The sequence below is a fragment of the Notamacropus eugenii genome, chromosome 2 (assembly GCF_028372415.1).
Source record: "Notamacropus eugenii isolate mMacEug1 chromosome 2, mMacEug1.pri_v2, whole genome shotgun sequence".
In the NCBI taxonomy this organism is placed as follows: Eukaryota; Metazoa; Chordata; class Mammalia; order Diprotodontia; family Macropodidae; genus Notamacropus; species Notamacropus eugenii.
This window is the reverse complement of record NC_092873.1, coordinates 512,380,645-512,401,341: the sequence shown is the minus strand read 5'-3', so window position 1 is coordinate 512,401,341 and position 20,697 is coordinate 512,380,645. Positions and strand designations below refer to the sequence as shown.

Below are 20,697 nucleotides of genomic sequence, written 5' to 3'. Positions count from 1 at the left end.
GGCCCTCATCACTTCAGCCCTGAATTACTGCTGCTTGGTCTCCCTGTCTCAAGTCTCCTCTCCACTCCACTGTCAAATTGAGTGTCCTGAAGCACAGATCTGACTGTGTTATCTTCTCACTTTCAAGATAAAAAATAGAACTATGTTTGGGGTTCATGGCCCTTTATAATTTGCCCTCCCCCCAATCTTTTTACACTTTTTCCATTCGTCCCTCCTTAAATTGTAATCTAGTAACAAGGCAAAGAACTGAGAGGGGTTCACACCAACAGAGTGAAAGTACTGGCATTCAAGAAGAAGATCAAAAAGGCTTCCTATAGAAAAAGACATCTTATCTGGGACTTGAAGGAAGCCAGAAAACTAAGGAGGCAGAGATGAGAAGAGACAACACTCCAGGCATGGGGGATAACCAATATGAATGCCCAGAGTTGGGAGATGGAGGGTCTTGCTTGAAGAACAGCTAGGAGGTCAGTGTTACTAGAATACAATTTAAGAGGAGAACAGTGGGAAAAGTGTAAGAAGAGTGGATTTAATGGGGGTGGGGGGCAAATTATAAAGATGAAAAGTATAATTATAAAAGTATATATTTATATTAAAATATAAAATTATAAAAATTATAAAAAATATACAAAGGGTCAAAATATAAAAATTATACAGAACAAACAAGAAAGAAGAAGGAAGGCATTAGAACTGGGAGGGGTTGGTAAAGGCTTCCTGTGGAAAATGGCATTTTGTTGGTGCTTGAACAGCGAGCAACTGGAATATGGAATGGCATCCATGGTCAGACTTTAGGAAAGTCACTTCAGTGGCTAAATGGAGGGTGGACCACAGTGGGGAGAGAGCTGAGAGAAGGAGACCCACCAAGGGGCTATTGCAGTAGTCCAGGTGGAAGGAGAAGATGACCTGAACTAGAGTAGCAGTCATGTAAGAGGAAAGAAAGGTGTGTAATGAAGAAATGTTGCAAAGGTGAAATCAACAGGCCTTGGGAAGAGATGGGATGGGGGAGGGGCCTGCAGAGGAGAGAGTGAGGAATTGAAATTGACACCTAGGTAACCTGAGAGGGAAAAACAATTATGGGTAAGGGTTTTGATTCCAACGCTACGAGTGGAGAGAAAACATTCATTGTTTCCAGTATTTTAGTGGATGTTAGGATACTTATTTTCTATCCCTTAAGTTGTGAATTCAAAGTAAATACTATAGCCCAAAAATATTCATTATTGTTATTTCCACTATTAAATACTCTTAGAAGATAAAGCTGACTTCCAACCAGAGGGAAACAAACAAAATTGCCTTACTTTGCCAAATTTAACATTATTTTTCAAAATCAAACAGCATTCAGAATTGTCATTTTTTTTTACAGTCTGATTAATTTAGGCTTCATAAAATTATACCTGTGTTTATAAGCCCTTCTCTTCCGAGAAGCTCAAAGATTTTTACAGACATTATCTCATCAATTCTTACAACATCCCTGAGGTAAATGGGAGGGGGAAAGAAAAAGACAGAAACATGAATAACCAATCTATAAATTCATTATGCCTTTTACAGCAGGATTTTAACCATACTTTATAAAAGAGTATTACCTACACGACAGAAACTACATCTGTTATTAACCTGTTTTCTGTCTTATCTCACAAGAGGGTCTAATTTAAATACTGTAATACTGGGATACTTGCCCACACCTAAAATTTGTAAATGAAAGATACACAAGATATTTTTCTATTTTAATTTTTTAAAAATTCTGACCTTAACATCAAGTAAAATACGCATTTCCATGTAGTAAGTAAATAAGAAAAAGAGGACTGTACGTAAAACTGAATCTCTATTATACACAGTCTCTTTTCTTTTTAAGCATGTACTTATTTGACATGTAGCTTTCTGCTTGTCTGTTTTTTCTGGCCTTCTGTCTTATATAAATCCTTTAAAAATGCTTGAATCACTTTCTCTTTCTTCTCCTCCCCCATTTAAAACATCCTACTTCCCCTCTCCTCTTACCTCTCCCAATTAATGTTTTTTTTAGTGCAAGACTCTCATAACAACTATGCCAGGTCACCAAAACTGGTCATGTTTTACTGTGCATCTTTCAATGGTGAGGAGTAAGCTTAATCATCAATCTTCTGGTAGATTTTCTTACAACACTGGAGTTACTGACATATGGTGAGATGATGCAATATCAACTCAGTCATCTGTGGCTAGAAACTAGCTTCCTAAAGTTTCACAGAGATGGAGAAATAGAAAAGCAATTGTTGTACTCTTGTAACAAAAGCAACTTGCTAAATGCGGTTTCCCTTTCATCTGGTATCTATTCAGCTCTGGTCTTTTCATTAGGAATACCTAATGAAAGTCCTCTATTTCGTTATATATTCATTTTCCCCCTATAGGATTATACTCAGTTTTATTGGGTAGGTTATTCTTGGTTATAAGATTACATCCTTTGCCTTCTAGAATATCATGTGTCAAGCTTAACTCTTCTTTACAGTGGTAGCTGCTAAATTTTGTGTGATCCTGTCAGTGGTTCCACAATACTTGAATTCCTTCTGCCTACTTACAATACTTTCTCTTTTGATCCTGATGTTTTAGATTTTGGTTATATTATTTTTCATTTTGAAGTTACCATTTTGGAGGTTCTTTCAGGAAGTAACCAATAGATTCTTTCAGCTTTTACTTTGCCCTCTGGTCCTAAGGTATCTGGGCAGTTTTCTTTAGTAATTTCTTGGAAAATGACATCTAGGTTCTTTTTTCATTCATGGCTTTTACATAGTCAACGATTCTTAAATTATCTTTATTCAATCTACTTTCCAGGTCAGATGCTTTTTCTATAAGATGTAACAGATTTTCCTCTACTTTTTTTTTTTTTGGTCTTTTGACTTTTGTTCTATTTCTTGAGTTCTCATGATATCTTTGACAAATTCTAATTTTTAAAAAAGTGATTTTCTTAAGTTTTAAACCTTTTTCTACCAACATGTTAACTCTCTTCTCATAACTTTTCTTCACAGCTCTCATTTCTTTTTCCCATCTTTTCCTCTATAGCTCTTGTCTTTAGATCTTTTTGTTAGTTGGTTTTTTTTTAAATCTCTTCATCTCGAGGAATTCTTCTTCAGGTTATGTGCAATCTGGATGTTTTCTGGAGGCTTTGTTTATAGATGTTTTCAAGTCATTATCTTCTGTATTTGTATCTTCAGCTTCTATCACCCGGTAGCTCTTGATAGTGGAATTTTTTTTATCTTTGGTCATTTTTCCAGCTAACTTCTTGTCTTTAAACTTCATGTTAGTGCTGAAAAGGGGAGGAAAGAGGGAATGTATAACAAAAATTCCTCTCCTTTTATTTCCTTCTCCTATTTTCTCAGCTCAGTCTGGGCACCAGAAAGTTCTGAGTATTTCCAAAGTGATGGGATGTGAGGAAAGGTCTGCTCGCTGATTGCTCTCTTGGTCTGAGCTCTACAAGTTTCTAATGCAGGTTTGGGTATGTTGGCTTGTGTGGAGTTAAGTGTCAATACACTGCTGATGAGTCAGACACTGCTAGTTCACTGGGAGGTTCTGCAGGTTCAGAGACACTAAACTGCTGCTTCCCCTTTGGTCTGGGTCTCCTGCTCCAGTTATTCCACCACAGGTTTTCATGCTGGGCTAAATGTTAGAGCTGAGTCACTGATCTGCTCCTGGTTCAGATCCACAAAGCCACATTTCTGGAATTTTTTCTGTGATCAGGACTCAGCCATAGTCCCTGCACACAACTCATCTCCACCCTGAATCTATGAATCAGAATTGGGTAATGGGTGACAGAGCTGCCAGACAGCACTGAGAGTTCCCTGAAATCTTTTGTTATTCCGCTGCTTCCTCATGAGCCCTCAGGCTCTGTCTCAGCTCTCTTACTGGTGCTGGATGCTAGACTGCTGTGATCCTAGTTAGCACCTCCCTACCTGAGTATTCCCAGAGCTCTCTGTCTTCCTAAGCTGCTCTGGGCTAGAAAAATGACTATGATTTTCTTCTTGACTTTCCCAAGTTGAATTCAGATTGGATGTTTAGTAGGTTGTTGTAGAGGAGGTGTGCTGTGTAAGACAAAAATGGTTCCTCTCACTCTACCATCTTGCCTCTGTTCCCTCTCCCTTAATGTCTCATTCATCCAATATCTATCCAATTCTAGATTCCTCTTATGCACTTAATCATATACCAATGTATATTTGGTGTTGTTCAATTGTTTCAGTAGTATCTGAACTCTGGGACCCCATTTGGGATTTTCTTGGCAAAGATACTGGAGTGGTTTATCATTCCTTCTTCAGCTCATTTTACAGATGAAGAAACTGAGGCAAACTGGGTGAAATGACTTGCCCAGGGTCACACAGCTAGTGTCTGAGGTGTCTGAGGGCTGATTTGAACTCAGGATGATGAGTCTTCCTGACTTCAGGCTTGGTGCTCTGTGCACTATGCCACCCCCTAGCTCCCACCAATGTGTCTACTTATCTGTTTCAATGTATGTTCCTCAACCTATTTACTTTCACACAATACCCACACCAACGGTGGATTGCACACTATACGTGCTTAATAATGTTTGAGGGAATGACCCTATGCATTGCCAAATACAGAATTAGAAAACAAGCTAGTTCAGTCTTGCAGAGTAAGTATGCTCAATTTTATTTGCTCCATAATTCCAAGGATCATTAACTAGATGATGATCATCTAGATCATCTATGAGCATCTAGATTATCTAGTTAATGAATTTTGCAGCTCCTTTAGTTTTAATTCTTTGCAATCTTTGTCTCTTGGATAAACAGATTATTAGTGTGGAAAACTTAGAATATCAAGTTCAACTCCACCATTTTAAAGGTAAGGAAGCAGAGATCCAATGGGAAGATATTACTTGTGCTGAATTACTGTTAGTCAGTGTCTGAGCCAAAAGAAGAATCCAGGGCTCTTGACCAGCTGTCCAGGGCTCTGTTTACTACATCATGATACCTTCATCAATAGTTCTAGGCCACAGAAAAATCTTATCAGTGCACAGATTTGGTCACTTCATTCCACTACTTAACAATCTAATTGAAATCCTTTCAATTCCTTCCTATTAGTCCATTAAGTAAAATGTAAATTTCTTGGCCTGAAACTCAAGGCCCTCCACAATTTCAGGTCTCCTTTTTTATAATCTCTCTTCATTACTCAATATAGTAGCCAGTTGGCCACCTCTCAGTACCTTCTGTTTTCTTGTCTCAATGGTTTTTATTCCCACTTATTCCTTAAGCCTTCAATGCCTCTTGTATTCAACCACCCATGGAATTACAAGCCCTTAAAAGCACCATTCAAAGGCTACTTCACTTCCTTTGGGAAGACCATCCGGCTCTCCAGAGTCAGAAATAATTTCTTCCCCTTAGACTTCATATTATTTTGCCCTAGGTGACTTATGCACGTGTCACATCCTTCTACAAGACTCAAAACCTCTATCAGGGCAAGGACTGTGTTTGAATTAGAGCCCCTTTTACTCCAGCACCTGGCATATGACCCTACTTGAAACTTCAGGTCTCTGTTGAATTTAATTCAGGAAAGAAGTTAGATGAAATAAATACACCAATCAGTTTTCCTTCTGGTTCACCGGCCTAGAGTGGGAAAAATGAGTACAGACGGAGGCTTTGGGACCTTTCACTTTTGTCATCTTGCCAGAAAAGTTATAACCAAAGACAAGTCTTTGCATTAAGGTAAAGAAAGATCAAAAGTATGAAGTGATATATATATAGAAAAGCACATTATGAATCAATATTTCAACAAATTACTTATAGGAGCAATAAAAAATCAAAATTGAGACAGATTATAAGCACAACTTTAAACTTTACAAGAATTTTGAAATTTAAATCAAACTAATCATAAAACTTTCCACATCAGTATTATTTTATAATAAAAAAAAAGAAAAGTAGTAAGAGTGACCAGCTTCCTTATTTTTAAATAGCTCACTTAACCAAACATGTATCTCTATAAAAACCACAGAGCTAATACTTCCTCAATTCTTGCTATTCATACAACTGAATATGTTCAAATCACAGTAACAGAAACCAGATTCATTTGTACTTGAGATTAATGTATGTTGTACTTCTGGCCTGGAACAAAATCAGTAGTAAGACCTCAAGTTTAATGAAGGGCTTGCTGATTAACTCATTTCCTGATGAGCCTAGAACTCCTTGGTTGTCATCACAACTAAGACGGTCACTTCATGTTAAAAAAAATTTTTTTAAATTAAAAACAGAATTTGAGCTATGCTTCTTTGTGATTTTCTAAGTGAACCTTACCTTCCCACATGCTCTGCAATGATGCCTCCTCTTGGTGAAAGTAAACCTGGCTTCACATTTCATGCAGTTTGGAGCCTGAGAATCTGGGACCCACACAGGAGCCACTTCGCCCAGAGTGGTAAACGGCTTTCTGGTAGGAACACCAAACTGACCAGCTCTAAGATCATTATCAGGACTATCTGAGGCTACTGCAAGGCACGGACTACTCGAGACCACAGCCTCATAATCTTCTACAAGGTCCCCATTTGCATCAGCAATAGAAGAATGAAGCGTCTCATGAGGGAATACAGCTATGGTTGAGTTTTCCCCTAATTTTGCTTTCCCAAATACATCATTTTTGTTTTTAGAATTCGTGCCACTGTGAGGAGGAAGGTCATTTTGTAAATGTTCTGACAATGGCTTTGGAATCTGAAGCTTGAGATGAGTTGGTTGCTTGGGTCTGGCACCACCAAAGGGAACACTGATGGGTGGCACATTAGCTACTACTTGAGGCGATAACTGCCCCTGAACAGATGGGACCTGACTACAGAGACTATGAACATAGTTTTTTTTCATTTGGTCACTAGTGCTGCTTAAGACAAGCCCATTCCCTTCTGGGGCCTCATTTCCTCTTTGCTCATAAACATTCACATAGCATTCTGATTTACTTTCCTCAATTTCCTTTTCCTCTGTGACTGAATCTTCCTTGGAGGGTAAGGTCTTTGGAATACAAGCAATAACTGGGTTTAGCATTCCATAGGAATCACAACCATTAGACAGAGAATCTGCTGCTGGCATGTCCAGAACAGCAGGGAAGCCACAGTCCTCCAGCTCCTCTATACAAGCTCCTTTCAAAGGGACACCCGACTCTGCCCTCACCTCCCCATTTCCTCCACGATCACTACAAGCCTCCTCAGGCTGGCTCCTGGGCAGAAGTTTCTCACTCTGTCCACTTGTTGGACTGCTACTCATTTCATTTAGTCTAGTCACCTCCCTATGAGTCACCTCCTCAGACGCTGAAAAGCACCCCACTGCACTGAATGATTCTGTTGGATCCAGGGTCTGTCCAAGATCACAATTTTTGCTTTCATCTCCCTTGGTTTCATGAGAGCCAAGCCCATATGAAACCTGCTCGCAGCAATCATTTCTTTCAGACACATGCTGCTCAGGGTCAGAAAAAAGAGGTAGCCCAGACTGGAAGGGTTCTCCAGCTGTTCTCTCATCTGGAGGCTGCTCTTCCTTCGAAACCCTCTCACTTAAATGGGTAAAGCAATTTGGAGCCTCTAAATCTGTCCTAGAAGAGCTGGTTTTCCCAGCAGAAGCCTCCACTGGTATACCACCCCCCTGCACATCAGTAGCAGGACTTTCCGCTGTTCTCTGTGATAAGATGGTTGCACTGGTCCCTCCACTTGTAGTTTCTAAAATGGGAGGGTCTTTACTTGTATTAATATCATCTTTTACATGAGAAAGGGAACAGACATTAGAGTGACTCTCTGGTGAAGCATTACAAAGAGGGCTAACAGGATCATCCTTGGCATGCACCCCTGGTTTCTCCGTGGTCATGTCTTTTTCATCGGTCCCATTCATGGTAACACTAAAGGGATCATTTGGTCTGTTTTCATTATCCAGTGTAAAGCTGATAGTATCCATTAGTGAATGGCTATTGTCGTCATGACAATCCAGTAAATCAGCACTTGGCAGAGTCCTTTTATCACAATCATGCATGACAGCGACAACAAGAATACTTTTATCTTCGGGCAGACGATCTGCATTCCCAAGTTTCTCCTCTGCGGCATCCGCGGCGCCACACTGACCATCCCAGTCACTGCTCCTCTTCCTCAGCTGCTTTTCTGAAGCAGTCTGATCTTCAATACACATGGTGGAGACCTCCGGATTTATAGCACTCTCTCTTCCATTAGGACAGTGGTCCCCTCCTTCCACAGATGGAAGGAGGGGGGAGTGAGCCTGGGAGAAGGTTTTCTGTGTCCGCTGTGACTCACTTGGAACTGCTGCTTCGTTCACACTGGCCAGAGCCGGGCTAAATGGCAGCAGATGAGGGTCTAGAAGCTGATCCCATTTTTTGTCCAATAATGCAGGAGAAACTGTCTCATCTGAAAAACAAATGATTTAAACAATGAGTACGCTGGCCACGCTACGCCAAGACGAAGCTGATGAGCAGGAACTCCAGTTACCCTGGTCAAAAAACACACCGATAAAACACACTTAAACCTATTCTCTGTGGCTACATGTTCCAAGCCTTAACCAAACAGGAAAAAGTGTTAAGATCCTAGAGCCCACAAGCTAAGAACTGTTTTTTAAATACAAGGTTCTTTCAATTTGGCCCGAGGGCCTTATTTGCTATCCTAGAGCACTGCAAATATCACAAGAACGTTACCATCAATAACTTGCCTGCAAAGTTCCAGTTAATATGTAAGATATCATTACTTAGAGCATCTGAATTTTAGCAAATAAGAATGCTTTCAGGAGATTCACTGACCAGTGAATTTCCATCACGTAAGGGCAGCACGATGCTAAGAGGCAACTTGAGGGGCTCAGGGTCTTGTCTGCTTGGAGCTCACTGCCTGAGCAATAATTATAGTAACTGACATTTATGTAGAGCTTCAAAACCTCAAAGCACATGGTAAAAATCATCTCACTGTCTGTTCACAACAACCTAGTCCATAGAGACTAAAATATTATTATCTACATCTTACAGACAGGGACACTGAGGGTGAAGTGACATTCAATAGAGGTTTGAGGCAGGTTTCTACTAACTCTAAAAAACCATCATCTTTCCATTCCACATCTTTCTCACTTCTCTTCTTTGGGGTACAGTTTCCTCCTCTGCAAAATGGAGACAAATGGACTAAACTATTTCTAACGACATTTCTCAACCCTTAAAATTATTAAGATAGTGCTACCTGTGTAACCCAGTAGTACTGCTGAGTCTCCATTTCCTTATCTATAAAATGATGGGCGAGTCTAGATGGCCTCTAAGGTCATTTCTGCTTCTAAATCTAAGATCCTATAATAAGTGAGATTTTAAGAACTATCATTCAGTTTAATAAAATGGAATGAATTTAATCCAGATGTGGTAAATGACAGCTAAGAAATATATCCCTGTAATGTAATATATTCTCTTTGTAAAAAAGTAACATATTTTTCCAGAATAACAGCTAACATTTATACAGCACCTTAAGACTAGCAAAGGGCTTTCACTGGGATCCCCCAACAACCCTGTGAAGTGTCTCAATTTCTCTGAGTTCCAGTGCCTTCTCTCTGGTGACTATCTTCTATTTATCCACCACACAGACTGTGTGCAGTTTTTTTGCATGCTATCTCCACCAGCAGACTGCGAGTTCCTCCAGATCAGAGACTGTCTTTTGGCTTTCTTTGTATCCCCAGGGCCTGGCACATACTAGGCACTTAACAAATGCTTACTGACTGACTAAAGTAGAAGTTAATCTTATTAACATTTTACAGCAGAAGAAATTGCGGTTTACGTGACCGTTCTGAGGCCACAGAGCTAGTCAGTGTGTGGGGTAGAATTGGAGTTCAGGTCTTCTGAACTCCAAGTCCAAGAGCACCAAGCTGTCTAGGGGAAGCGTCATCATTGAAACCATTTAGATGATGTATCACCGTTGTTTAGGCTGTACTTTTGCTATGCATACTTAAATACGTTAGATCATCAGATACTGCAGTATTGTCTCTCTACCTGATAGCAAATTAAATATAATGAGCTTCTTGACCCTTTGATTCACATTATTTAAAGACACTGATACAGTGGTGTTCTTCTATGTTACACTAGCAGAGTTTATAATCTAGATGGTGAAATAAAACGTATCTAAAGATAATAACCAATACCACAATCACACAACTCAGTTGGAATTGATATTAATGACAAGTTAGTTTAATTTATACCCTCTCCTTGTGAAGGCATTAAATGCATAAATGATCCCATTTTATCCTGTCTGTTCTAACAGACTGCCCCTTTGTCATCCCCTCAGTCCCACTTAGCTTTCATCTCTGCCTGTCTACTGTTCACAAAACACACCTATGTCTTTCTTATCGTGAAAAAAGACTCTCACTTGATCCATCCAGTCACAGTAAATATCACCTCATATCTCTCCTGACATTTGAGGATAAACTCCTTGAGAAGTTTAGGCTGTCTACAGTAGGTGCCTCTATCTCCTCTTCTCTCACTCTCTTCCGAACTCTCCAGTCTGCCTTCTCACCTCCTCATCTCATCCAAACTGCTCTCGCTCTCTCTCAAGTTACCAACAATCTCTTCATCGCCAAATCCAAGGATCTTTTCTCAATCCTCATTCCTCTTGACCTCTCTGCAGCCTTTGACACTGTTGATCACCTTCTTCTTGACATTTTGCTCTCTCTAGCTTTTATGAAATCCCATCCAACTGCTCCTCCTTGGCCTCTTTTGCTGGATCTTCATCCAGGTCACTCCCATGAACTTGGGTGTCTCCCAAGGTTCTGTCCTGGGCCGCCTTCTCTTTTCCCTCTATGTTATTTCACATGATGATTTCATAAGCTCTCATGGATTTAATTATCATCTCGATCATGAGGATTCTCACCCAAGCCTCTGGGCTGACTTCTAGTCTCTGATCTCCAATTTCCTATTATCTCCAACTCAATGTCCTGTAGACATTTTAAACTCATCATGCCCAAACTGAATTTGCTGTGTTTTCCCCTAAACACTTCCCTCCTCCAAACACCCTGACTACTATTCAAGGTATGATTACCCTCCCAGTCCCCCGAGCTCACAACCTAGTTGTCATTATCAACTGTTCATTCTTTTTCATCTTCCCCCTCACCTAAGACCTGGTGATTTCACCTTTGCAGCATCTCTCAAATACACCTTTTTCTCTCCTCTGAAACTACAATTAAGGTGGTACATGCAATCACCCTCTCCTTCCTAGACTAGGACAATAGCCTACCAGTGGATCTCTCTGTCACAAACTTCTCCCCGCTGCAAATCATATTGATCTTCCTTAAGTGAAAATGTCGCTATATCCCTTCCTCTACTCAATCATCTCTAGTAGCTCCTTATTAACTATAGGATCAAATCTAAAAATCTTCTGTTTGCTGATCAAAATCCTTCATAAGTTGCCACTCCATTTCCACTTTTCTTATACCACACACCAATACTCTCTCCTTGCTCTGTGAGCTAGTGGTGCTAGTGTCCTTGCTATTTCTTAAGGAATAAATACATCCTATCTCTCCATTCCAGGCATTTCCACTGGCTGGAATGCTCTCCCTCCTCCTGTTCAAATGGTGACTTCCCAGGTTTCCTTCAATTCTCAACTAAAATCCCACCTTCTACAGAAAACCTTTCCTAATTCCTCTTAATTCTTGTGCCTTCTCTTTGGTGATAATTTCCAGTTTATTCTGTACATAGTTTGTTTCAACATAATTACTTGCATATTGTCTTCCCTATCAGATTATGAGCTCTTAGAGGGTACTTAACAAATTTGCTGACTTCAGCATCTTTTTATATGTTGTCTGTATTAGACATTAGACTGTGCTTTTCTTGTATCTCTCCAGGGCTTAATACAATGCCTGGCAAAGAGCAAGTGCTTACTAAATGTCTGGAGCACAACCAAGGAAAAAGCTCACCTCAGGAGATGAAATGTCTTTATAGGAGTGTCACTGGAGGGAGTGAGGGCTTCACAGGGTTGCAAAGGAAATCAGAAACCATTTAGTCCAATCTATGCCTGAAAAGTGGTCATCCAGCCTTTGCCTGAATACCTCCAAGGAAGGGAGATCCAGGACCTCCTGAAAGAGCCTGCTCGAAGGCTTCAATGCACCTTTCTACAGCTTCCACAATGTGGTTCCTCATCCTGACTTTAAGTTCCAAGCAGCACAAGTCCAAACCTTTTTCTCCATGGCAGCCCTTCAAGTATTTGACTACAGCCCCCCAACCCCAGACTTCTCTTCTTGAGGTCTTTCAACAAATCATTCTATGGCAAGGTCCAGAAAATCTCAACTGTTCTGGCTGCTTTCCTTTAGACACTCACTGGATTGTCAATTTAGTCACTTAAAATATAGCACTGAGAACTGAACTCAGTATTCTAGATGTGGTATGATCAGGGAAGAATGTAGTAGGGCCACAGATTCCTTTCTAGTATTAGACACTATATCCCTTTGAATGAGACTAAAATCACTAAAGATGGCAGAGTAAAGACAAGGACTCACCAGAACTCTCCAAATGCCTCTCCAAATAATGTTAAAATAATGCCTCAAAATTGAATTCTTAAGTAGCAAAACCAACAAAGGAACGGGATGAAACCATCTTCTAGTCCAAAGCAACTGAGATTGGCAGAAAGGTCTGTCTCCATGGGATGAGCAGGGAGTGCAGGGCAACACAGTCTGTGCCCCAGAAAGCCAGAAGCAGGCCTGGGGGATGACTGAAGTGGTGGCAACATCTTCCAGAATTCTCAGCCCATAGACAGTAAGGGGGCTGGAAAACAGGTAAGAAGGAGATTATAGGGGACCCTTTCCAGGCTCTGGGAGCAAGACTCTGTTGCATTACCTATACATGGTTCCAGGTCTTAGTTCTAGGTCATAGCGCCAGGGTGAGAAGGAGCACTAGCAGGAATGGAGACCCTGGACCCAGTTCCAGGGTGGAAAAGAATGTTTGTGGTTGCTCACAGTTCAGAGCACAGACGAGAAGAGCAGTGACTATACCTCTCCTTAGATCATACCATTTTGGAAGAACTGAAAACTTAAAGACCCCCAGAACTAACTCTGAAAACAGTAGCATGAAAAATCTGAAGCCTGAGACAGTGCCCCTTGAACCTCAGGAGTAGAAGCCAACTTTAACATAAAGTTAAAAGTCAAAGTAATTGGATTAAAAATGAGCAAAAAAAAAAAAGAACCTGACCATAGAAATTAACTATGGTGACAGGGAAGATCGAAACACAAACTTAGAAGACATCAAATTCAAAATAGCTACATGTAAAGTCTCAAAGAAATATGTGGAATGGTCTCAAGACCAAAAAAGAATCCTGGAAGAGCTCAAATGGGATTTTAAAAATCAAGTAAGAGAAGTAGAGGAAAAGCTGGGGAAAGAAATTAGAGTGATATCAGAAAATCATGAAAACGTAATCAACAGCTTGGTAAAAGAGGCACAAAAAAAAATACTGAAGAAAATAACACCTTAAAAAAAAAAACCAGAATAGGTAAACAGAATAGGTCAAATGGTAAAAGAGGCACAAAAATCCACTGAAGAGAAGAACTCCTTCAATTGGCCGTATTATACCTACAGATTGGCTAACATGGCAAAACAAGAAAATGATAAATGTAGGAGAAGTTGTGGGAAAGTTTGAACACTAATGCATTGTTCGTGAAGCTGTGAGCTGATCCAACCATTCTGGAGAGCCATTTGGAACTATGTCCAAAGGGCTATAAAAATATGCATACCCTTTGACCTAGCAATACTACTTCTAGGGCTGTATCCCAAAGAGATCATAAAAGTGGAAACAGAACCCACATGTACAAAAATATTTATAACAGCTCGAGGGGATGCCCATAAATTGGTAATGGCTGAGCAAGTTGTGGTATATGAATGTAATGGAATATCATTATGCTATAAGAAATGATGAACAGGAGGAAGACTTCAGAAAAATCTGAGACTAAAAACTTATATGAAGTGAGTTGAGTGAAGTGAGCAGAACCAGAAGAACACTGTACACAGTAACAGGCATAGTCTGCGATGACGAATTTTGATAAACTTAGCCCTTCTCAGCAATGTGAGGACCTAAAACAATTCCAAAGGACTCATGATGGAAAATGCCATCTACATCTAGAGAAAGAATTATGAAGTTAGAATGCAGAGCAAGGCAGACTATTTTCTTTTTTATTTTGTTTTTCTTTCTCACGGTTTCTCCCATTTGTTATTATTCTTTTATGCAACATGACTAATGTGAAAATGTATTTAACAGGACTGTATGTGTAAAGCCTATATGAGACTGCATTTCATCTTGGGGAGGGAGGGGAGAGGAAGGGAGAGAAAATCTAAAACTCATGGAAATCAATGTTGAAAACTAAAAATAAATAAACTAATATTAAAAAAAAATTTAAGCAGAATTGGTCATATGGATAAAGAGGTCCAAAAAGTCATTGAAGAAAAGAATTCCTTAAAAAATAAACCTGGTCAAACAGAAAAGGAGGTACAAAAGCTCAAAGAAGAAAATAATTCCTTAAAAATTAGAATTGGGCAAGTGGAAGGTAAGAACTCTAAAGAGACATCAAGAAACAATAAAATGAAATCAGAAGAATTTTAAAATAGAAGAAAATGTGAGATATCTCATTGGAAAAATAACTGAGCTAGAAAACAGAGGAGAGATAATTTAAGAACAATTGAACTAACAGAAAACCATGACTGAAAAAAGGATCCTAGACATAATATTTAAAGAAATTAACAAGGAAAACTGCCCTGATATCTTAGAACCAGAGGACAAAACAGAAACAGAATTCACCAATTACCTCCTGAAAGAGATCCAAAACGAAAATTCCCAAGAAAAGTAAAGCCAAATTCCAACACTCCCACACCAAAGAGAAAATACTGCAAGCAAACAGAAGGAAGCAATTTAAATGCGGTAGAACAAAAGTCAGGATAACAAGATTGAGCAGCTCCTACATTAAAAGTCTGGAGGGCTTAGAATACAATATTCCAGAAGGCAAAGGAACTAGGATTATAATCAAGAATCACCTATCCCCAAAAAACTGAGTATAAACCTTTGGGGGGGGGGGGGGGGGCGGGGAATGGACATTTAATGAAACAAAGGACTTTCAAACACTCCTGATGAAAAGACCAAAGTTGAAAAGAAAATCTGACTTTCAAATAAAGACTCCAGTAAGCATTAAAAAAGGTAAACAGGAAAGAGAAATCATAAAAAATTCAATAAAGTCAAACTGTTTACATTCCTACACGGGAAGGTGATACTTCTAACTCCCAAGAACTTTATCCTTACTTGGGGCAGTCAGAAGGAGTATGCCAATATAAAGGCGCATGGATGTGAGCTCACCATGACTGGATAATATCCAAAAAAATAAAATTAAGGGTGAGAAAGACATACATTGGGGGAAGATGGAAGGGAGAGATAGAATGGGATAAATTACCCCAGATAAAAGAGGTGTAAAAGTGCTTTAATAGTGGAGGGGAAGATGCAGGTGGGAGTGGCAGGTAACACTTGAATCTTACTCTCATACGAATTGGCTCCAAGAGGGAGTAACATATACTCAGTGAGGTAGAGAAGTCTATCTAAGGGACAGGGGAGATAAGAGAAGGTAAGGCTGAAAAGAAGGAAGAGTAGATTGAGGAGGGGGGGACCAGCAGATAGAAGCAAAACAGTTCTGATGAGGGACAGGGTGGTGGGGAAGAGAGAGAGAGAGAGAGAGAGAGAGAGAGAGAGAGAGAGAGAGAGAGAAGGATAAATGGAGGTGGGAAATAAGATGAAGGGAAATTCACAGATAGTAATCGTAACTGTGAATGTAAATGGAATGTAAAATGGAAGCAGGTAGCAGAGTGGATCACATGATTTAGAAATAAAAGGTGATACCATAAGCAAATTAAGGAAGCACGGAATAGTTTACCTGTCAGGTTTATGGATAAAGGAAGAATTTATGACCAAACAAGAGATAGAGAGCATTACAATGTATAAAATTAGTAATTTTCATTATATTAAATTTAAAAGTTTTTTCACAAACAAAACCAATGCAGCCAAGATTAGAAGGAAAGTAGAAAACGGAGAGGAAATTTTTTACAGCAAACTTCTCTGATAAAGACCTCATTTCTCAAATATATAGAAATATGTCTCCCCCTCACTCAAGGTCTTCAAGCAAAGATTGGATGACTTAGTTATTGGGCAAGTTGTAGAGGGTGCTCCTTCACCTATGGGTTGGGTGAGGTGGTCTTTGGGGTGCCTTCCAACTCTGACATTTGTGACCCCACAATGTTCATCAGGACAAAACATTTTTGATAATCAAGAGCTGGGTAAATGACAATGTAATAAAGATCAATGAAGATATTTAAGATTCAAAGTTAAAGGTTGGGAGAGAGTGGTATAGTGGAAAAAACGCTGCATGGAGAGCCAGACTATGGTTTTGAATTCTAGCTCTGACCTCTGTGACTTTGGTAAATCATTTAGCCTCTCTGGGCCTCATTTTCCTTATTTGTAAAATAAAGCCTCTAAGTTTCCATGTAGCCCTGAGGATGTAATTAGCAAATAGAGTACTTGTGATATATCTAGTTGGGTTAAAACAAGTGAATAAACAAATAATTCCTTAATCTTCTAATGTGTGTGTGTATATATATACATATATATATACATATGAAAATGAGTCAAATATATAAGAATATGAGTATAAATAAGCAGCTTTCAGAACAAAGAAGTTAAAGCTGTCTGTAGTAAAGCCTAAAAGTCATATAATACAGCATTTAATGCTCTAAACCACTACTGATTAGAAAAATGGGAATTAAAACAACTCTAAAGTACCATCTCATACCTATCAAATTGGCTAATGTAAAAAAAAGGAAAATGACAAATGTTAGAGGGATGTGGGAAAATTGGGACACTAATGCACTGTTGGTAGAGCTGTGAACTAATCTAATCATTCTGGAGAACAAATTGGAACTATTCCAAAAGGGCTATAAAACTTTTCATACCCTTTGACCCAGCAATACCACTACTAAGTCTGTACCCAAATAAAGGTCAAAGAAAAAGGAAAGGGACTTATGGATACAAAAATATTTGTGGCAGCTCTTTTTGTGGAGCCAAAGAATTGGAAAATGACAGGATGTTCATCAATTGGGAAATGTCTGACCAAGTTGTGGTATATGCCTGTGATGGAATACTACTATGCTATAAGAAACGAAGAACAGGATGCTTTCAGAAAAACCTGCAAAGACTCACATGAACTAATGCAAAGTGAAGTGAACAGACGCAGAACACTGTACAAAGTAATGGCAATATTGTAACAATGATCAACTGTAAATGACTTAGCTATTCTTAGTAATACAATGATCTAAGACAATTCCAAAGGACTTATGAAGAAAAATGCTATCCACCTCTAGAGAGATCAAAGCATCCTTTTTTAAAAAAACTTTATTTCTCTTGGGTTTTTTGTCTCTTTCTTTCACAATATGAATAATTTGGAAATATATTTCACATGTCTGCACAGTGATATCAAATAGCTTGCCTTATCAATGATGGGAGATGGGAGGGTATAATGTTAATTAGAGTTAGTCTTCCCAGTCCATTAATAGGCCTTAGGTAAAAACCATTAAGGGAAGTTTGATTAGGGGAGGCCTGTTTTGTAAGAAGGCCTGCACCTTTTGTTAATTTCTAAGGAGGCACAGCTTCACAAGGGACTCTCTGGCTCTGAAAAGTGTATATGTTTCTGAAGTGAGGTTTTGCAATTTGCAGCTAATTCTTTGGAAGACAGTGTGCCAGATAAGACTCTGAGTAGCCATTAAGGAGCACTCCTCCCCCCTTGAAAACCCAGATATTGCAGAGCAGGACTCAGGAGGACTTGAGTTCAAATCTCACCTCAGACACTTGACACTCACTAGCTGTGTGACCTTGGGCAAGTCACGCAACCCCAACTGCCTCATCCTGGGTCATCTCCAGTCATCCTGATGAATATCTGATCACGGGATTCAGATGGCTCTGGAGGAGAAGTGAGGCTGGTGACCTGCACAGCCCTGCCTCCCTCAAAACAAAGTCAAGTGCAAGTCATGTCATTATTTCTTTGATGGCATGGTCTTCTTCAGCAATGAAGGATGAACATGTACGTAATGCAACAGTCAGACAGTTGAATCTGTCTGTTGATCTGTGATGTATGTATTGCTTACGGTCAGACAGAAGTCCTGTCTGTTGATCTTTATTTCTCTGTTGGTATATGTGATTAAACATGCTGACCCCTCAAAAACAGTTTTCCTTTTAGAAAAGCAGACCTAAGAATCTTTGCTAGCAGGCCATTCTGGATGGGTCAGGGTGCTCGCTGCCACAGTGGAAGAAGAGAATTTGGACCTCAAAATTTTAAAAAGCAAATGTAAAAATTGTTTTTACATGTAACTGGAAAAAACAAAATATCAAATCCAAAAAAATAAAGTCACAGCCGCTTTCCTGATTTCTTTGTGCCACTGAACTTGGATTACTAAAAGCCAGGGCTATTTCGTTTGGACTGCTATTTAGTCATGTCTAGCCCCTCCACCTACTGCTGATGAAGTCAGTTTTCTGAACTCATGGGCAAGGCTTTCTGTACTTATCACTACTAAACTCTATCTTACTACATTTAACCCAACTTTCTAACATACAGAATTCTTGTATTTCTGATCCACTGACTCTCTTCTGGTTTTGTACCACCTGTAATTTGACAGATAAGTCTTACAAACATAAATAATTTATGAATGCAAACATTTAGAACAAGTTTTCAACCTTTGGTAGTCATGGAATCGAGTGTTCAGAAAAAGGCCAGAGGTTCCTGACAAATGAAGATATTTGGTAGTAGGAGACAAAACCAGGGGTAATGGTGAAAGGTACAAAGAGGCTGATTTAGACTTGATGTCAGCCAAAACTTCTAAACAATAAAAGTTTTCCAAAAATAGGATGGGGTACCTCAGGAGGTGGTAGGTACCCTTCCCTTGGAGGACTTCAAGGAGAGGTTGGACAATCACTTGTTGGGTATGTTATAGTGGGTAGTCCTTTCTTGTGTGGATTGGAATAAATGGTTATTGGGGTCTCCTTCAAGTCTCAGATTCTCTGGTTCTCTGACATACTGATACCCCCTTAAATAGCCTGGGCCTCTCAGTTCATTATCCTCCTCAACTCCTTTGACATATTTTATTAGTACTTCAGCTACACATAGAGATGACCAAATATTTGACTTCTACCCCTATGATCCTGAATTCTAAAATCCCTCTCCTTCACAACCTCCTAGCCTTTCATCTCTCCTAATTTTTTCTAAACCTATTCTTTATCCTAGCTGTAAGACCATCCTATCCCTGCTTTCCCAGTCCATCACTCCAGATCTGGCCTCATTTCCACCCCTTTTGTAATCTTGCTAATATATGTAACGAGTTAATCTATGCATTCTGTTCTTGAAACCCTTTCCTTTTTATGTTATTTCCACTTATTACTTGCCAAATCCCAACTCAGGATTACCATCATTCTTTTTCTCCAGTTCTATAGAATGATCAACAGGAAAGGCATGGTTAGACAATAGGTTATCTAAAAAAAAGTTTTGGGAGTTTTAGAGGACTGAAAGCTCAATAAAAACTTTAGAAGCAGCATGGAAAATGTGGAAAAAGTGCTAACTCTCAAGTCAGAAAATCTGATTTTAAGTCCTTTCTCTGCTGTTTCCCACCTAGGTCTTGGACAAGTCACATAACCTCCTTGTGTCTCAGTTTACTTGTCTGTCAAATGAGTTGGGCTATAAGGGGCCTTTTGGTCCCTTCTAGATGAATCCCATGATCCTATGAGTCAGAAGTATGATGTGGTTCACTAACAGCAACACTGTGTGATGATCAATCATGACTAGCTCTTCTCAACAATGCAATGATCCCGGACAATTCCAAGGGACGCATGATGGAAAATGTTGACCACATTCAGGGAAAGGGTTATGGAGTCCCAAAGCAAACTGAAGCATACTATTTTCACTTTTTTATGTCTTTTGGTTTTTTCTTTCTTGTGGTTTTTACCTTTTGTTCTGAGTCTTCTTTCACAACATGCCTAATGTGGAAGTATTTTAACATGACTATACTTGTATAACCCATATCAGATTGCTGGCTGTCTTGGCGAGGGAAAAAAATGTGGAGCTCAAAATCCTACAAAGATGAATGTCACTGGGAAAAAATACTATTAAGTAAAAAAAAGAAATTAAAAAAGCATGATGTGGCAGCCCAAATATGTGAATCTTGGCTTACATTAAAAGATACTGAAATTCCTGGAATAAGGGGGTGCCGGTTCCTTTTTACTTTGTCTTCATCAAACCTCATCTGGAGCATTATGTTCAGTTCCAGATGTCACAGTTTCAAAGCACAATGATAAACTGGAGAGTAGATCAATCAGGATAGTGAAGAGCCTTCAGTCCACTTAATATTTTTGACCAGTTGGAAGGAAATGGATATGTTTAACCTAGAGAAGACTATCATATGAAGGGTTTAGGATTGTTCTGTTTGGGCCCAGAAGGCAGAACCAGGAGCAATGAGTAGAAGTTGCAAAGAATCTGTTATCAGGAAAAATTCCTATAATGAAAGCAGAATGGGCTGTCATAGGAGGTGGTGAGTTCCCCTAAATGGAGGTCTTCAGACAGAGGCTAGATGGTCATTGGGCCTCCTTAAATCAATTAGGGGAGACCAGGAGGCAGATAAGATTCTCAGGGTTCCTGCCAGAACAGAAATAGCTGCTATTTATACTCACTCTGAGGCATTAGGGTC

General features: G+C 39.4%; 1 protein-coding gene across 7 annotated transcripts in view; it reads right to left on the bottom strand.

Moving 5' to 3' along the window:
* Positions 1-20,697, bottom strand: part of ZFYVE9 (zinc finger FYVE-type containing 9) — a 197,011-nt gene that overhangs the window by 91,638 nt on the left and 84,676 nt on the right. For all 7 annotated transcript variants that reach the window (XM_072649451.1, XM_072649457.1, XM_072649458.1 and 4 more), the window contains one exon: positions 6,261-8,350. In XM_072649451.1, the coding sequence (XP_072505552.1) occupies positions 6,261-8,350 (2,090 nt within the window). The remainder of the gene's footprint in view (positions 1-6,260; positions 8,351-20,697) is intronic.